Genomic DNA, 19,077 nt, shown 5'->3' with positions numbered 1-19,077 from the left:
AGAATCTTCATTGCATCATGCCAGACCTTTCACTGGGGCGCACAGGCTTGGTTAGACGCATGTGGGATCTTAGTTTCCAGACCAGAGATTGAACATGCATCCCATGCCTTGCAAGGCAGAGTCTTAAACGCTGGATCACCAGGGAAGTCCCGTGGTTGAGTGTTAAAGCATACTTTTATTTCTAACAGTAGTTTTGAGGGTTCTTTTAAGCCTCCCCACCCCACTTAGTGCCATCACGGAAAATGACAACAGGGAAGATTTTGACCAGCAATAGAAATTCCTGAGTTTGGTTGAAATGTGAGCAGAGCTATACCCACATCTTAGCTCATTCTTTCGCCGTGATCTGACCTGGGAAAGGTAAGGACCTGGCCTCTCCTGTTCTTCCAGTTGTGATTCTCTCTTCTATTGAGGATTCTCATTTCGTGATGTCCTCCATAAAGGTCCGAAGAAACATCAGATCCTAAACAGCAGGAAACCTGAGTCCCTGTAGGTTCTAGTGTGATTCTTTCACAGTTTCAGAGAAGCTCCAGGATGCCACCCATCTCACCATCTTCTCTCTCCAGTGGGAACTCCATGTTGGATTATTCATGTTCCCAATGTTTGCATATGTGACAGGTGCCCAGAAGCAGCAGCATCTTGATATATGCAACGTAATTTCAGTTGCCATTTTCCCTGCATTCTGCTTGTATCTCAGCACCCAGCTCTTTATATGTCCTCTGGAATTTTCATTCCTCTAAATATCATAATGGATTAATGCCTGGTAATAAATGTTCTTTCAGTTCAGTTGCTCAGTCATGTCCAACTCTTTGTGACCCCCATGGACTGAAGCATGTCAGGTTTCCTCATCCATCACCATTTCCTGGAGTTTGCCCAAACTCATGTCCATTGAATCAGTAATGCCATCCAACCATCTCATCCTCTGACCCTTCTCCAGCCTTTAATCTTTCCCCGCATCAGGGTCTTTTCCAGTGAATTGGTTCTTTGCATGAGGTGGACAAAGTATTGGAGTTTCAGCTTCAGCATCTGTCCTTCCAGTGAATATTCAGGACTGATTTCCTTCAGACTAGACTGGTTGGATCTCCTTGAAGTCCAAGGGACTCTTTAGAATCTTTTCCAACATCACAGTTCAAAAACATCAATTCTTCGGCACTCAGCTTTCTTTATAGTCCAACTCTCACATCCATACATGACCACTGGAGAAACCATCCCTTTGACTAGACGGACCTTTACGTGCTGTACGAGGATTTAAAAGTGTTATATTCTGAGCCTGTGTAAATGTGGCCACTATCATGCTCTTCATACTCTTTGTAATTATATATTTATGTCCCCTGAATTCTAAGAAATGTAAGGCTGTGTACAAAAACTACATAACATAACAATCCTTTAACTGAAAGTAAATTAGATAAGGAAATCAGGGAGAGAGAAGAGCAGGAGATAATGGGGTTAGTCCCCAAAATGTGTACCATCAAGCGCTATAAACCTCCTCACAAAGTTTAAACTTTCTAGCAGCCAACCCAGTGAGGAAACTGTGATTAGTTTTGTGATTCACCATGTCCATGTGACTAAAACCAACCAGTTCTTTGGGAGAAGTCTCTTTTTAAACAAATATGTCTATAAGAGAACAGAGAACAACTTCTAGGATTAGCTCATAGAAAGCACCATGAACAATGTGTTCAACTGAATCCTTACAGTAAACACAGATGCTGTACCTCACAAAATGCTTTTAAAACATATAGCATGATGTCAGAGAATAATTCGATCAAAGCCATACTCACAGTGAGAAGTCTATGAGAAGGTTCAATAATGCTACCTCGGATGGTGGAAGTTAACTCCTGAATAGATTTAAAGTATTCTGACAATTGGATGGAGAGACCGTCCTCCATAAACTCAATTTCCTTTGACCAAATCTTTGGCAGACATAGGCTGACAGGGAGACTGAGGGTTTGCTTCTCGCCTGGTGCTTATTGTACGGTCATCCCGTGTTACTAAAGACAAAACTGTGTGTTTTCACATTTATGCAAGTTAAAGAGAGGGTTAACTTCCTTTCTTGCACAGTAAGGAATCTATCATGAAGAAGATCAGAAATGGCGCTTTGCTCACCCTCTCTCCATGGTAAATTGAGGGAGCATCCTCAGGTCCCTTTTTCATCAGGATAGAGCCAAGATTTTCCTCTCTTTTAATTGGGGCTTTTTAGTCTGCTGCCATTGCCATTCCCAGGCTGTGGACTTTCTCAGCGCCAAGTCTGGGATCTTCAAAGAGAAAGCCTTGGGAACTCATCCTCATGTGTTCCCTGGATCCCAGGGTCCCGCACCGGTCTTCCCTTTTCTCTCCGTCTTTCTTACATACACACGTGCTCAGTTGTGTCCAGCTGTATGCAACTCCAGGGACTGTAGCCCGCCAGGCTGCTCTGTCCATGGGATTGTCCCAGCAAGAAGGCTGGAGTGGGTTGTCATTTCCTCCTCCAGGGGATCTTCCTGACCCAGGAATTGAACGTGTGTCTCCTGTGGCTCCTGCATTGCAGGCAGATTCTTTTTCTTTTTTCAGTATTAACAGCTTTATTTTGTTTAATTCCAGGTGAAGACCAAGGAGTGTGATACTCTGATTAAGCTGTACAAGTTTATGTAGATACATAGAAAGTTTCCACTAGGTTTTTTGTTTTTTTGTTTCATTTTTTTTTTCAGAAACTGTGTTTATTAAAGCACCATTGGAGAAGGAGGAGGCAGGATCTGGAAAGGGATAGGAGCCTGAGGAGTAAGAGGCCAGCCTGCAGGATGCCCATTCCTTTATTTTTTTTTCCTCTTTTTTTAAAATTTCAGTTAAAAAAATTTTTTTTTTTACTTTACAATATTGTATTGGTTTTGCCATACATCAACAGGAATCTTCCACGGGTGTACACGTGTTCCCAATCCTGAACCCCCCTCCTACCTCCCTCCCCATACCATCCCTCTGGGTCATCCCAGTGCACCAGCCCCAAGCATTCTGTATCCTGCTGGCAGATTCTTTACCACTGAGCCACCTGGGAAGCCCTATCTTTCTTCTTGCTTTTGTGTATATATAATGTTCAGGTTTGGGATTGTACTTACTGGGAAGAATGGGGAAAAACCACATCTTTTGAATCTTCCTGGAAGTTTTTCAAAAATTTCAATAGTGAGTTTGTATTTATATTGAGTCATTGGGAGGCAGCATAAATCCTGGATACAGACATTTGCCCTCCTTTCCTAGGCCTGGTCTATGTTAGATTTCTTCTTGATATTTTGCTTTAGTACATCTTAATATTAAGACGGAGTGCTTCAACTGAAAGATAAATAACAGTGATTAAAGGGAGCTCAAATGGTGGCTTATTTAGTATATTCTCACATTTAAAGACCTTAAATGGATGACTGGGTTTTATATTTATTGAAGAAGCTTAAGGGAGATTTTTTTTTGCAACGTCCTTTAATCACTGTTCTAGTGTATGATGCAGATAATTCTGAAAGCCCTACGGTTTCAAGAGTGCTTCCAGAAACACTTTTCTTCCATCTTAAGACCCATTTTTGATTTTTATTTCTCTATGATGAGCTTAATAGTAATATTCTTGTGAAATACACAGGGAAAGTTCCCGAGTTTTATATTTTTGGGAGCATATCTACCTACCCCCATCTTTCTAAACACTTTTCGCATTTGGTCCTCAAGTTCTGGGTCATCATAAGACAAAATCAGACCATTTTGAATACTTACCTTTACTAATATACAGTATTTTCATATTTTATGAATTTTTAAAGCCAGCCTGGCTGTGCAAAGCATCCAAGTTCTTTCTCGTTGTCCCCCAGGAAAGTCCTGAATCTGACTGCTCTTTCCTTCTTTTCTTTTCTCTTTTTCCCTCTTCTCTCTGGAGCAGTTTTGAACCTTAGCACCAGCTATTGGCCAGATTTCTGTTTGCCTTCTGTGCCTCTTTGATCCATAAATCCACACCTCATCCTTTTTGTGAAGTGCTTTCTAATTTTTCTGCTGAGTTCCTGTGCCCTTGATTTATAGATGCTCTTTATATATTCTGGATACAGTGCCTTTATTAGTCATTTATGTTACTGAGATTCTGAGGCTATCTGATTAACTTTCATTTGATGATCAGTGGTTTTAAGTTTTTGTCTAGTCAAACTTATTAGTCTTTTCCTTTGCAGTTAATACTGTTCTGAGTCCTGTTGGGTTGGCCAAAAAGTTCATATGGAAAAACCCAAATGAACTTTTTTGCCAATCCAGGATTTTAACAATCTTTCTCTATTCCAAATTCATTAAAACACTCTTCTATATTATCTTCTTAAATTTTGGGGTCCCCAGTTTTATCTTACATAGAATTTTTTTTTTGATGAGGTGTTCAGTTCAGTTCAGTCACTCAGTCGTGTCCGACTCTTTGCAACCCCATGAACTGCAGCACACCAGGCCTCCCTGTCTATCACCAACTCTCAGAGTTTACCCAAACTCATGTCCATTGAGTTGGTGATGCCATCCAACCATCTCGTCCTCTGTCGTCCCCCTCTCCTTCTGCCTTCAATCTTTCCCAACATCAGGGTCTTTTCCAATGAGTCAGCTCTTTGCATCAGGTGGCCAAAATATTGGAGTTTCAGCTTCAGCATCAGTCCTTCCAGTGAACAGCCAGGAATGATTTCCTTTAGGATGGACTTGTTGGATCTCCTTGCAGTCCAAGGGACTCTCAAGAGTCTTCTCCAACACCAAAGTTCAAAAGCATCAGTTCTTCAGCCCTCAGCTTTCTTTATAGTCCAACTCTCACATCCATACATGACCGCTGGAAAAACCATAGCCTTGACTAGATAGACCTTTGTTGACAAAGTAATGTCTCTGCTTTTGAATATGCTGTCTAGATTGGTCATAACTTACTTTCCAAGGAGTAAGCGTCTTTTAATTTCATGGCTGCAATCACCATCTGCAGTGATTTTGGATCCCCCCAAAATAAAGTCAGGCACTGTTTCCACTGTTTCCCCATCTATTTGCCATGAAGTGATGGGACCGGATGCCATGATCTTCGTTTTCTGAATGTTGAGCTTTAAGCCAACTTTTTCACTCTCCTCTTTCACTTTCATCAAGAGGCTCTTTAGTTCTTCTTCACTTTCTGATGAGGTGAGGTTAGGATTAATCTTTTTCTTTTTTTCCTGTGAGTATCCAGTTATCACAATATCATTTGTTGAAAATACCATCTTTTGTTTTTATAATATTCTGTAACATCATCTTTGATATAATTTGTCTGTTGGTCTATCTCTGCTGTATATACGTAAATGTAAAATAAAAGTGGTGTGGTTATAGCATAATTAGTTTTATCAGTCTTCTGTAGATGAACATTTAGATTGCTTCCATTTTTAAAGTTGTGGACAATAATAAACTATATCTTATGTATATTTTATGACATATATATGGTATGTAATTGTACAGAACTTTATAGTAGAAATTATTTCATCCCTTAGGATAAATAATGATGGCTATCTTTATACATCATTTGTACTTGTGCAAACATTACTATAGTTTTTTCTATAGCAATTTTTTCTACAGTAAAACAAACTCTTTTTAAAACTCTCTTAAACAAGACTGAACAAGGGGAAAATTAAGATTGTCTTAAATATTGCAAGTTGCATGAAAGCTACTTGGTTTTAAGCAACTTTATTATATATTAAACATTATTGGGTGAACCATAGTTTTTAGTACTATCCTACTCAGAGCACTCAAAGGCTGGCTCAGGGACCATCAGAATCACTGGAACACCTAGAGCTTGTTGGAACTGCAGACTCTCAGACCCTACTCCAGCTTGTTGGATCAAAGTGTGCATTTAGTAAGATTCTTGACAATTTAATAAGATCTTCTAATACGTATTAAGTTTGAGAAGCAATGTTTTAGCACAGGATGTAAAACAATGGAAACTCTTTTTAAAAATAAGAACAAGTTCTGTAGTGTCACATGAATTTCCATGACCTTTGTGATATTTGTAGACTATAAAAAGTCAGAATTGTGATTGCCTTGGATCTTGGCTACTAATTGTAAAGCCATAATAAGCTAAAATAAAATAGTACTGTGTAAAAACTCATTTTCCAAAAGTACATTCACTTTACCTCTTAAAGTGTACCATGCAATCTTGTAGTGCTGTAAAGGTAAGGATTATTATATCTGTTGTACTGAGGCTTAGAAAGATAGTGTGATTCCAAAGTCACAATGCTCCCAAGTTTGGTGGTCTTGCCACAAGGCGTTTTGCCTCAAACTCTCATAATAGTGAAAAGAAGAGAAATAGTCAAAGCTGTATAATCAATACCAGCTACCTAAATGGAGCTTTGGGAAAGGATGAATACTCTAAATTCAAACTTCACTCATCTTTCTTCACCAAGGTTGATATGCACTCAAAATATTAGCCAGAATTTAATTTTTTTTCTTGCCTTATTTACAGGTAGTTAAACTAACAAAAACAAGTAACTCCTCCTCCTCCCCTAAAAGGCAAACACAGGCAATTCACTACATATATTAAACCCTGCATCCCTGAAAACTGGTTTCTGATATATATGAAAATTCCTGGCCCTGTGTTCTAATCCTGCTATCCCAGTAATTATCTGTCTGTTATTGCTGCTAGGCCTACGGGTGCTCTCACAGGTGAGACAGAGTAGCTACATAAGTGCTTCATCTGGCTCAGTCCAACTTGACTCAGCTACCTGCTGGAAGGAGGGAAGTCACAGGTGGCCCCAGAGGAGCTTTTGACATGAACTGATCTTCACATTCAAGTTCATGTCTGAGCCAATCAGAGGCTGCTTCGTGGCTATTTGTCTTCATGTGTCTTGTTTGGCATAAGGCATCCTACACGCACGTTGCCCAGTAGGAGAGTAGTGTAGGAGGAGGGCTAGGTGGCACAGCTGTGAAATTAGCGGTATAATGCATTAGCAAATCTTTCTTTTTTCCTTTGCATTTCCAGTTGCCAGGATCTTCAAAAGGAGATTTCCCTCCTCCAGGAGCAGATCTCACATCTGCAGTTTGTGATTCACTCCCAGCATCAGAACCTGCGCAGTGTCATCCAGGAGGTCAGGTTAATCAAGTGTGTTTCTCTGGCAGATGGTATGTTTACAGTGAGAAGACCAAATACACGCGCCTTGTCTGGACTCTGCAACTGAGATCCTTCTCCCCACTGACATTTCCTTTTTATTCCCATGAGACATGGCTCTCTTTTCAGTGTCCTCTTTTGTCCCTTTGCCCACACCTGTGATGTTCTCAGTGAACATATTTGGGAAATTATATTTACTCTTTGGAGGTTTCAGTGATTTTTTTTTTTTTTACAGTGTTCTGAGCCAGGTAATGTACACTGTTCTTTAGAAGATTTTTTAGATTAAGAGATTCAGCCTTCTTAGGGAAGAAATGATCTGTTTTCATTATTTCATGAAAAATGGTTAATTTACATAGGGGGTGTGTTAGCACAGGGATGTGTTCTGGCCCTTCTTCACTGGAAACATCTCAGCAGGTGAAAGAGGTCATTGTGATGGCAGCCAGATGGATGGTGAATTGCACAGTCAATTTATGTCAATATTTATATTGATCTGATTTGGGAATTTGCTTTAGACTTAAAACCAGACCTTCATTTTTGTTTGCTATAGAATATTCATTTCTAAATGGAGTCCTTCCAAATAACGCAAATGCCTTTCTAACACAATTGCAGCATTTGTACCTGGTTGGCTAGATCTCACCAAAAGGCCAGAGAGTTGAGTCGTGGCAATTTGAGAGCCAGGGAGGATGGAGGGGGCATCCTATTTTACAGATGAGAAGGTTGAGGTCCACAGTAGTTAAACGGCAGAAGTGGCCTTGGAATCCACATGCTTCCTCTCTCATGGCATCATCCTGGAATTCATCACCCCACCTCCCCATCACCCCCACGTTGCCTCTTAGCAGATGTTCCTCCAAAGCAAAGTGGGCTTACCTTAACATGCTTCTGGTTGACCAGATCTCTGCTGCAGGGAGTCGCCCTGTGCCAGGCTGTGGCTTTCTGCCATGTCCACTGGCCTCTGCTTCTGCAGGAGGAAAGCATTATAGGACTGAGTCACAGACAAGGACCCGGGTTGCTTCCTACAGGATGCATCCTGCTGAGCTTGGCTTAAACGGGTTTTCTAAAGATTAAAATGTTTAATCGCACCAGCTGTGTGCTTTCTTGTCCCCAGGTGCCAATTTGTCCTGCTATTTTCTGTAGCCTGCTGAGTCTGCTAATGCTCGGGATTTAATTTTGTTTATTTGATAAACATTAATTGACCACAGAAACCGGCACAATTTCTAACTTAAGGAACTATTCTTCATTGTCTGGCAAGATTTTTTCATTTCTATTTCTCAATTCTTAGATAGAGGCCTTAAAAAATAACTTAAAAGAACAAGATAAGAGAATTGAAGATCTGCAAGAAAAAGTTAACATACTGGAAGCCCAGGTAAGGAGGGCTTCTATTGTATATTTCAGTGTGAAAGTGAGCGTGTGTATGTTCAGTGTATCTGTGAGTCTGTATATGACTGTGTCCTCTGTGTGTATGTGACATGCCTGTGTGTGAGTTCCTTGTGTGATGGTGTACCGGTGTGACACTATGTCCAAGTATGTCTGTATGTGAATGTGTGTGTCTGTGTGATTGTGTGTGACTGTGTGATTGTCTGTGTGAATGCAGGTGTCTGTGTCTGTCTATGAGTGTCTTTTTGTGAATGTGTGTACACCTTCTATGCATAAGAATTAGAGCTTTGCTGGGGAGGTACTCTTAATAATTATTTATTATCAATACTACAGGCTTTCCTGGTGGCTCAGATGGTAAGGAATCTGCCTGCAATGCAGGAGACCCAGGTTCAATCCCTAGGTTGGGAAGATCCTCTGGAGAAGGAAATAGCAACCCACTCCAGTATTCTTGCCTGGAGAATCCCATGGACAGACGAGCCTGGCTGGCTACAGTCCCTGGGGTTGCAGAGTTGGACACGACTGAGTGATTGAACACACATCAATATTAAGTCATTGTTAAAGGTTCATTCAAATTTTCAGAAATCCTTTCTCTCTTGGGAGATCAGTGGTACTATCTCTCCATGTAGACTTGAATTAGAAGCTTGGTCAAGGCACCTTTTGTGTAAGATCAGCTCCTTTCCCCACATCCTGAGATGTCTTCTCTCCTCCTCTTTCTTCGTCCACATCCATCAGGGCATGCAAGCTTTGCCTCAGGGCTCACTGACTTCAACCTAAGAAATTTACTTATGTTTCAGTGTTTTAAAACTTATCATGAATCTATAATTGACTGTGATACACCGTGATTTTCTGCCCACTCATCCTGTCTTGGGCTGGCTTCCCTGGTGGCTCAGACGGTAAAGCGTCTGCCTGCAATGCGGGAGACCCGGGTCTGATCCCTGAGTCGGGAAGATCCCCTGGAGAAGGAAATGGCAACCCACTCCAGTATTCTAGCCCGGGAAATCCCATGGATGGAGGAGCCTGGTAGGCTACAGTCCATGGGAGCGCAAAGAGTCAGACACGACTGAGCAGCTTCACTGCGTCCCCTCTTGATGGGGAGGCCCTTTTCAGGCGTTCAGCTGCAGCCCTAGGCTGGTGGTGTTCCCCTGCTGCCCCTCCACTTGCAGGAAGCACAGCAAAGCCTCGTGGTCGTTGGAGTGCTTGAGGACGCCTGTGCCTCCCGCCCAGCTTTGCTCTGTCTCTGCTGAGTGACTCTTCACGGGCCGCCTGGGCCTACTCAGCTTTTCTACTTGGTCCCTCGGTATTGTGGACCCTCTGTGTGTCATGCTGTGCTATCCCGTGAAAGACAGAGATGCTCTCCCTTCCGTGGAAATCTCTTCGTCTTTTGGAGCTGTGCTGCTCCCCCGGACAGGCCAGAGAGGAGCGCGGCGATCCGACTCCCAACACACGCCTCACCATTCCTCACACCTTCACATCCTTTCTGCTTTCCTCAAACAGAAGGAAAAAAGTCATCGTAACATAGAGAGGCCGTAAATATTTTGCACCTTAAGTCTTGTAGCCATCTCCCTGTCTTGCCATTTCTGCCTTCCTAGAGGACCACTGTTGTCTTTATTCTAGAGGGTAGGCTCATGGAATCTTGGGTTTTCCTTAGATTCTCACCTAATCTAGGTTATCAGGGACTGTTTGCTTGAGGCTCATAGCTCTGTGGAGCTGAAAAATGTAGTGATTCTAGAATAGTTGGCTCAGATCGATGTCCACCCGTAACCGCTTGTCGGTTTACATCCGGTGATGTGATTCAGGTCACATTAGAGCCTCTTCCTCCGAAGAAATGTCTCTGAAGGCATTTCCTCACAGCTTTTCTTACATAGTAGCCTTTGGCAAATGTTATTTATAAAATATTTTCTCTTAACCTATTTTAATAACTATTTTTCTCTTTTTACATAACTAACATATGTTCATTCATCCTGTACAAAGTAGGAAAGACAGATAAGCAAATATAACAAGTAAATCACTCAAATATACTGCCCATGGGCAGTTATTCAGCACGGTTACGTATATCTCTATTTCTGTAGGAATTTTGTGCCTGTTACATACTTGTGTGCATATATTAAAGATACAGACTATATATGGCACCATTTTATTGTAAACTTTTGTTTCATCAACTTTTTCCATGTTGTTAATTCTGTAATTAAGTCTGTAAATTCTTATTGAGTGGGTACTGTGGTGTTGGCACTAAGTTTAGGAAAACAGTATTAAACAAAATAGACATGAGCCTTGCTCTCTGGAATGTACTCTCTAGTGAAGGGGACAGATAGAAATACATTAACATGTAACTAACAGTATCATGGAAAGATTCTGCAGGAAAAGGATAAGATGCTCTGGGCAATGACACCGGGTGGAGGAGTGTATGTGGGCCATTTAGATTGGTGGGTAGGAGGGCTCTCTCTAGAAAAACGAATTTCAGCGTGAACTTTGTGGCAATTGGGTGGTAGGGCATGTCAGGTAGCCAGACAGGAGGCCATTGTGGGTGCTTCTAATCTAAGGGGTTAGATCATGAAAGGCCTTTAGGCCATTCTAAGGTATAACAAGAAGGTCTTTGCTTACCAGTCAAATTAAATTAACATTATCCTTTTAATGTTTCCACTGTACCAAAGTTTCCACTGTACTGTTATGAAATAATCTAATTCATCCCTACTGTTGGATTGCTTTCCAGGAGAGCTTTTGTAAACAGCAATGAACTCAACGTACTTGTACGAGTATTTTACTGATTATTTGTATAATTGCTTCCTTCCTGAAGATAAAGTTTTAGAAACAGAATTGGTAACTCAAAGACCAGATCCATCTTGAAGATTGTTGATACGTGCTCCAATTTTCTGTGTCTGCTGGATCAGACATCTCCTTCAGCGGCCACAGCTGCACCTTCAGCACACTTGCAGTCTTTCAGTTCTGACATTAGCCCTGCTAATAGCCCTCTTTTTTGTCCTCTTTATTTTTAAGGGATTTCAATATTTAAAAATCCTTTGCTGTTGTTTTAATGAAATCTAAGACAGTTGAGATGAAAAACACAAGTGCTCAGTTTCTCATTTTGAGCTGGGATTCTCCTTCCGATCCAAGTTTATCTGTACTTCAAAGCGGTCAGGTGTGAGGTAGGGATCTAATGTTTTAGTCGTTTCCCTATTGAGCAGTCTGGCCTTCCTTCATTAAGTTGAAACGCCTGTGTATCCTAGGCTAAATTTCTATGCTGGGAATCTGTTCCAGTGGTATGTCTGCCTGTTTGGCTCCTTCTGCTTTAATTATCATAATCTGTCACTCAGCGACGACTCAGTTGTGTCTGACTCTTTGCGACCCCGTGGACTGTAGCCTGCCAGGCTCCTCCATCCATGGGATTTTCCAGGCAAGAATACTGGAGTGGGTGGCCATTTCCTTCTCCAGGGTATCTTCCCAACTCAGGGATCAAAGCTGGGTCTCCTGAATTGCAGGTAGACTTTTACCATTTCAGCTACCCGGGAATCCCATCATAATCTGTAGTACCTTTCAGCTGGAGAGGTTGTTGTCTTTCTTTGATCTTTCATTATGGTGTTAGGCTCTGGTCATCCGTAATGAAGTGCCAGCCCTCTTCACAGAGTCAGGGCATCAGTGGTGCTTCTAAGTCAATCTTATGTTCTTTAGTTTTGTCTCTATTTGCATCATCCCCAAAGCTAATTTTATTGTCCTAAGTAACCTGCCAATCCATACACTACTAAGGCCAATTGGCCTTTTGGTGTAATAGTCAAACCAGAAAAACGTATTGTTCCCATTGTATTGCTTCCATATCCTCAAATTTAGCAAATAATTGCTGACTAGCCATTCAGTGTAATAGGAGGAAGCAACAGATTGCATTCCCTTCATGAAACTTCTTGGTTGCGTGCAGTCCGTCTATACAAGGCTGCCATTCCTATAGACTCTTCTCCAAGAAAACTCCACAGTGATGAGACAGCATCTCTCAGTACTGCCTAAGATTCTCTGTATGAAGCTGAGTCAAACTACTATTTTTTAACACTTTTTTACATAAAAAGTCTTCAAATTATAGTGGTATTGATGAATGTCTTTGTGATTTTGAAATGTATTATCTTCAGCAGGTAAATAGTTTCCTGCCCTGCAGGGAATGTTATAATGCCCATTTCAGCTTTAATAAAACTCATCCAAGCCACATTAATTTATTTATTCAGCAAGTAGTTTTGTGTGTTTATGATGTACCAGGAAATGTTCCAAGAGGTAGATATATGGTATAAACAGGACAGACTGTCCTGATCTCATCTAGCTTTATTTTAATTGAAGATGTGTACAATAAATACATGAACAAATAAAGCACAGCTTAATTAGGGAGGGGTAACTGCTCCAAGAAGAGCAAAACAATGCGACAGTTACAAAGTGATGGGAGTCAGGAAGGGTGTCTCTGAGCCTGTGGTCTTGAACTAGGTACCTGAATAGAGTGAGTGCTTGAGCTGGAGTGAGCCTGTTTCTAGTCTAGCCCTGGTCAGTACTTTGTTATGAAGGTCTTAAACTGGAGTGACATGTGAAGGGGTGTCCTGTCTTGCATTACAAACTTAAGATCATGACCTATTTTGTAATAACAGTGTGAGCTGATTCTGTTTATGAAAAATTGATCACCAGAGCTGAACAATCCTTTTAAAGATGTCAACTTTCTAAACCATAGAGACAGCATCTTTTTCTTATCCATAATCAACACACGTGTCTCTTTGAAGGCATGCTGCATATTTCATTTTGTTTAATCCTCAAAGCTACTTTGGGTGAAAGTTATTAATTACTACATTCCCTAAGGGAATAAACTGAGATTCAGAGAAATTAAGACACTTGTTCAAAATGACTCAGCTGCATTCAAGTCTTCCTGGCTTGAAGCACATGCTTTTCTTCCCCCACTATCTACTTATCTGGGTGATCAAATAAGTGTGTGTGTGTGTGTGTGCAAATAGGCATGTGTGTCAATATACACATAGGTATATGAATTTAGAAATTATATTTATTTCTATACATTAGCATATATGCTTAGAAATGAATAGTAATAATGTTAAGTTTTCAGGGCCATTTATATGTATTTGAGCCATTGTCACAGCTATTACATTAATATTTTTTATATTTTCTAGAGTTTTGAATCATGAAAACAAATATTTTTTTCTAACCTAGCAAGGATTTTTTTTCTCCCTCCACAAGGGGAATAAAAATTCACTCATCTAAATCTGCTCTCTTTTTTCATTTCAGTCTTTGAGGATTTTAAACCTCTTTTACGTCTCAACAGGAAATTTCTGCTTAACTCTGCCAAAATTATTTACTTTTCTTTCTACTTGGCATGTCTTCATCATCTTAATTTACAGCTCTGAAGTTTATCTTACATTTCATGCATTTCTAACATCTTCACTAATGACCTGCTCATACGGAGATGCATCTTAAGAAATTACTCCATTTTCTAGACTTTGAAGAGTATCCTACTTTATGTAATCACCACCATCCCTAAAATTTAATTTACTTCCCAGACTGTTTTGCTAGCAGTTTAAGTATGCAAAAATTCAGTTCTTCTGGAAAATTGTTTCAGTGAACTATCCTTGGGTAGACTCAATAATGGTGGACTTACTCTGGCCATTAATTTATAATTTTGTAAACTAAGGATATGATTAAAGCATATGAAAGTCCATGAATAAAAATTAAAGACCTAATTCTATTTGATGAAATAAATCACCACAGAAGTTGAAATATGTGAAAATAAAGACAGTCTAAATTGATAACACTTACACTTGTGTATTTTTTTGGAACCTAACAACTTGAGAAAGTAGGAGTTTGTTTGGGAAAACACCCAATAATTTCTACATACTTGTCCAGCCACAGCAATATTTTTATTCCAGTGCTTGTTGTCATCATGATATTGAGTTTCAAGTTGTACTTCATGACTTATAAAGTATTGTACAGAAAGGAGTTTTTCTCAGTCTTGTACTTGGCCCTGATAAATGCAGGCACTTGTTTGGAATGTATATTCAATTTATCTCCATTGTACAAGGAACACCTTTATCATCAGTTTGTCAAATTCGAAATACCTTTCCTGGGTGAGATTTAGGCACTTCACTCTTGAAATATCACAGTGAAATGATTCATGTAGGAAGAATTTTGCTCCATCTTTTCATTGTTATTCCATGTAGATGCTGAGGGATGAGAATGTGCCAAGTTCATATCTTGTCTTGGCTTTCCTCAGTTCAGTGGGTCTTCATCTTAACTGCACATGAGTATCACCTGTGGAGTTTTGAGACCTCCAGAACACTGACTGCAACCAAATGAAACAGAAACTTTGGGTGTAGGACCCAGGCATCAGTAGGTTGTAAATCTCCCAGGTAATCCCAATGTACAACCAACACTGAAAACCACTCCTTCAGTCCAGTAGGCTCTCCTATGTGAGCAGATATCTTAAAACCTATCACTTGGCCACTCTGGGTTTCGGATTCAATGGCTTGGTTGGGAATTGAGGATGTGCAGTCCTAATAGGTTCCCACGGGATGTTAAAACTGTTGATCTCAGGCTTATGCTTTCAAAACTGTGCCTCCATCCTTTTTCTATCCCTTTTTTCCACCTCGCCCATTTCACCTTGTCTTATAGGTCCAGGTAAACCCAAGGACGTCCAAGGGCGCATCCAGATTTGAAATATGATCATATGCTACGTTTCTTCCACCTTATATAAGATAGACAGGCTGTGTATCATTTAGCACTAGTATAGACAGGAAGAAACAGAGGCTTCGATGAGAAAACTGAGACTAAGGAGTCCATGAACTGAAAGAACAGATGGTGCCTGTCTGTGTTCATGGAGTTTCTAATCAAGAGATTGCACCAGAAAGACAAATATGTAATCAATATTGTGAATATCTTTCAAAAGGTTCTTTAATAAAGTTCTTTCATGAAGTTCTTTGCATCTGTCCATATAAAAGAAACTGTAAAATGAAACAGTTCAGCTGTTGAATTTCAGAAGCTAAGCCAAAATACTAAATTTGAATCCCTTGGTAAATTAGGCATTTTTCAAGGTGTGTGCTTTTGGAAGTGATATTTAGGGACTCTCAACTAGCTTATGTTCTGTGTTCTAACAGAATGACTGGAACAGCAGATTGACTGCTAAGGAGGGATGTAGGTGGTGGGTCAACCAGGATTACTGAGCGTGGGACCAGTAAAGGTGCTGCCTGTGTGATCTCTGCACATTTTTTTTTTTTTCAATTTTTAGAACAAAGAACTAAAAACCAAGGTGGCGCTCTGGCCTGAAACTCCTAGGATGAAGGTATCTAAGGCTGTCTCTACAAGGTAAGGCCTTTCTTCTCCCACCACCTTCTGACTTTGTGACCCCTGTTGAACATGTTTGACATTCATCCCACTTGAGTAAGAATCCAGTCCGTGAATACTTATATAATCCTGTGTTTCCTGTCTGTCTCCCAGTTCTTTGAGAATGGAAACTGTATTGATCTTGCTTACCACTGACTGAATCCCTGAAATCTGATGCATGAATACTTATGTTAAGAGTAAATGAATGAATAAGTTTAGGTATCTTTTCCTTCCTCTTTGGTATAAAGCAAGCCCAGTCTTGGCTTCAACACTTACTCCAAACAGTACAGATTACCTCCTCTACCATTCTTGTCCCTCCATCGCTTGTATTTTCTGTGCCATTGATAGGCATTTTAATCATAAAAAGTGTATATTTAAATTTCCATGTCTGTATCTCAAATCAAAGAGATCGTAAATGTCAAGAGGGCAAGAATAGTTCTTTATTTTCCACTTTATTTCCTGTATTGTTAAGGACAAGTGTCTTTAATAACTACCTAGTAATGAGTGAATGAAACAGTGATAATGACCCCTAAAGCAATGGAAATGATAGCTGAAACCATCAAATCACTTTCTAAGGTTGACACAATCTGAAGTGACAGGTTGGTGGAAAAAAAAGACTTCTGAGTTCAAATCTCATTTCCATAATACTCCATGAAATTATCACTTAAAAGAAAACATAGTCTGTAATTACATGAATCATTTTGAAAGTGATTAAAAACTTCCTGTTCTGGCAGCTTTTAAATTTCCCCGTCTGGTCTCTCTAGGGCAGAAACCCATTTTCTGAAACTCTCTTCTGCACAGTGCCTGACATGAAGAAATCAGGTCCCCTATGATTAGCATCAGTCTAGGAATTCAGGCAGATCCATCGCCCTTTTCAAAACACCCTGCAACCATGCTTCACTTTGCTAATGATGTATGTAATTACGGACTAGAGATGGAGCCGTTAGGGATCAAGCTTTCTAAAATCTCTGGGCCCCTAGATGCTAAGTTATTAACTTTTTTGGCCAGTAGCCCTGCAACATCTAATAAAGAAAAATTAAGCCTAAGAAGTGTAATATTAGGTGAAATGCCTACATTTTAGAAGCAACGAAAAAAAAAATAGAGTCACTTCATGAGGGGAAGAGATGAAGAGTTTAGACTAGAAAGGCAAACGTGGTGACTTCCCTGCTGGTTTTGTGGTTAAGACTTCACCTTCCAACAGAGGGGATGCAGGTTCTATCCCTGCTTGAGGAGCTAAGATACTGTATACATCATGGCCAAAAAACCAAAACAAAAAAGGAGAGAAGCAATATTGGAACAAATTCAATAAAGACTTTTTAAATGGTCCACATAAAAAAAATCTTAAAGAAAACAGCAAGCCAGACTTTGCAAGGGAAGGGAGGATGGTCAACTTTAGCTCCCTTATTGGGCACCTTCTCTTGGAGTCGTGAAGCATCGTGCCAGTCTCAGCTGTTCTGACCCTGCAGAGAATGGAATCAAGAGTGGAACAGAGGAGGGAGCAACAAGTGGTCTCTGTATTGACTGTATTGAGTGTTGAGACTCGGGCTGGTACAAGGAGGATGAATTTGAGACAATGACTTCTTATGGCCAATTCTTTAGCTTCAGTTAATTAATAAAGGTAGTTTTAAAGACTTTTTTCCTCCTATAACTTGGGAAAGGCGAAATGGGAAAATCTCCTAATTGAAGCAGGGAAACTGGACTGAATATGTCCTTTGGTTTATGATTTTTTATAAAGTTCCAATAGTAATGATATATCTATAATAGTAGCTCTCATATTTGCAAAATGAAATCTGACCAATTGGTTATTTGAGAATGTAAGTGGTAGTATGGTTTGGTAAATCTAGAGTCACCAAAATAAAATGGAATTATAACTTTAGGGAGGAACTGGAATATAAAAGTGGCCATTCTTGCAAGGAAAAAAAGAATCACATACATTTAAAATGTATCTTGGCAAATCTTTTTTAAATCACTTATGAAATAGAGTTCTGTGTTATTTTTCAATAAGTACAAAAAACAAGGAATTTTTTTCAAGCGTTAAAACATATAGATATTTCTCGAACTGAACACCAGAGGAATGGTCTTCTGGATATTAAAGATCAGGTTGATTGAAAATAGCAAAAGAGCAACAATAAAATATGCATGAATATATATATATGCATATGTGTGCACACAGATATCAATGTGTGTGCATATAAATATGTACATACATTTGTATATATATATTAAACTAGATTCACACACTGAGAAGTTTAAGCTATGATAAACCCACAGAACTAAAACATTCTGAGGGAACAGTTGATTTATGCGTGCCATCTCGAGTCACTCTGGTGCACGTCTTCACTGAGTAGAAGGGCAAATACACTCTCCCTCTTCCTCGCCCTGTCCTCTTACAGCTGGGTGAATTTACATAAGGTAATGCCTCCGTAGGGCTTCCCTAGCGGATCAGTGGTAAAAAATCCACCTGCAATGCAAGAGATGTGGGTTGGTCCCTGGGTTGGGAGATTCCCTGGAGGAGGGCATGGCAACCCACTCCAATACTCTTGCCTGGGAAATCCCATGGACAGAGGAGCCTGGCGGGCTGCAGTCTGTGGAGTCACAAAGAGTCAGACACAAGTCAGCAACTAAACAACAACAAGGCTTCCATAACATGCTTTCTGCTGTGTCTCATGGGGAACTAGAATCAATCAATTAACCATCATTTCTCAGGCTGAAGCAATTAACAGAGCCTTGGCAGTACAGCAGCAGTGGTGATGGTAACGGTGGTGATACTCCAACTGTAACAATACAGTTTTATGTGCCCGGTTTTGATAATTGTGTGGTCTTTTCTACAGTGAACTGAAGACTGAAGGCACAACCCCATATTTGATGTTGGTGAGACTACGGAAGTGAACTGGCTGGCTGGAGATCTGAATGAGAAAGATGACTACTTGGGTCTTATTTGTTCCTTGAAACAGTCTAAACACATATTAAAATGGTTCAATGCCAGTATTTAATGGAATTTGTTGTATTTTAGTCAATGTATACATTAATAGCTTTGCAGGAAGATGTTTCATAAAATCAAACAAAGGAAATATATATTCAAGAGACTGGATGCCCTCCCATGATGGAAGATGAATTTTGCTTACACTTAAACTGAATCTTTTTTATTTTTATTTTTTTCAAATATTTGCTTAAGGGACCGGTTACGGTTGCCTACTTTGACCCTTTGATAGTGGTTTCTATGTACAGTCATCATCCCTTGATCGGAGAAGGAAATGGCAACCCACTCCAGTGTTCTTGCCTGGAGAATCCCAGGG

General features: G+C 40.1%; 1 protein-coding gene across 1 annotated transcript in view; it reads left to right on the top strand.

The window, feature by feature from the left end:
• CCDC68 (coiled-coil domain containing 68) overlaps positions 1 to 18,696 on the top strand; it is a 57,431-nt gene extending 38,735 nt beyond the window's left edge. The window contains exons 9-12 of the mRNA XM_068993948.1: positions 6,938 to 7,043; positions 8,343 to 8,426; positions 15,687 to 15,763; positions 18,613 to 18,696. Of these exons, the coding sequence (XP_068850049.1) occupies positions 6,938 to 7,043; positions 8,343 to 8,426; positions 15,687 to 15,763; positions 18,613 to 18,670 (325 nt within the window). The 3' untranslated portion in view covers positions 18,671 to 18,696. The remainder of the gene's footprint in view (positions 1 to 6,937; positions 7,044 to 8,342; positions 8,427 to 15,686; positions 15,764 to 18,612) is intronic.
• Positions 18,697 to 19,077: the final 381 nt, after the last annotated feature.

This window comes from Capricornis sumatraensis, chromosome 21 (genome assembly GCF_032405125.1).
Source record: "Capricornis sumatraensis isolate serow.1 chromosome 21, serow.2, whole genome shotgun sequence".
Taxonomy (NCBI): domain Eukaryota; kingdom Metazoa; phylum Chordata; class Mammalia; order Artiodactyla; family Bovidae; genus Capricornis; species Capricornis sumatraensis.
This window is presented reverse-complemented; position numbering and strand designations above follow the sequence as displayed.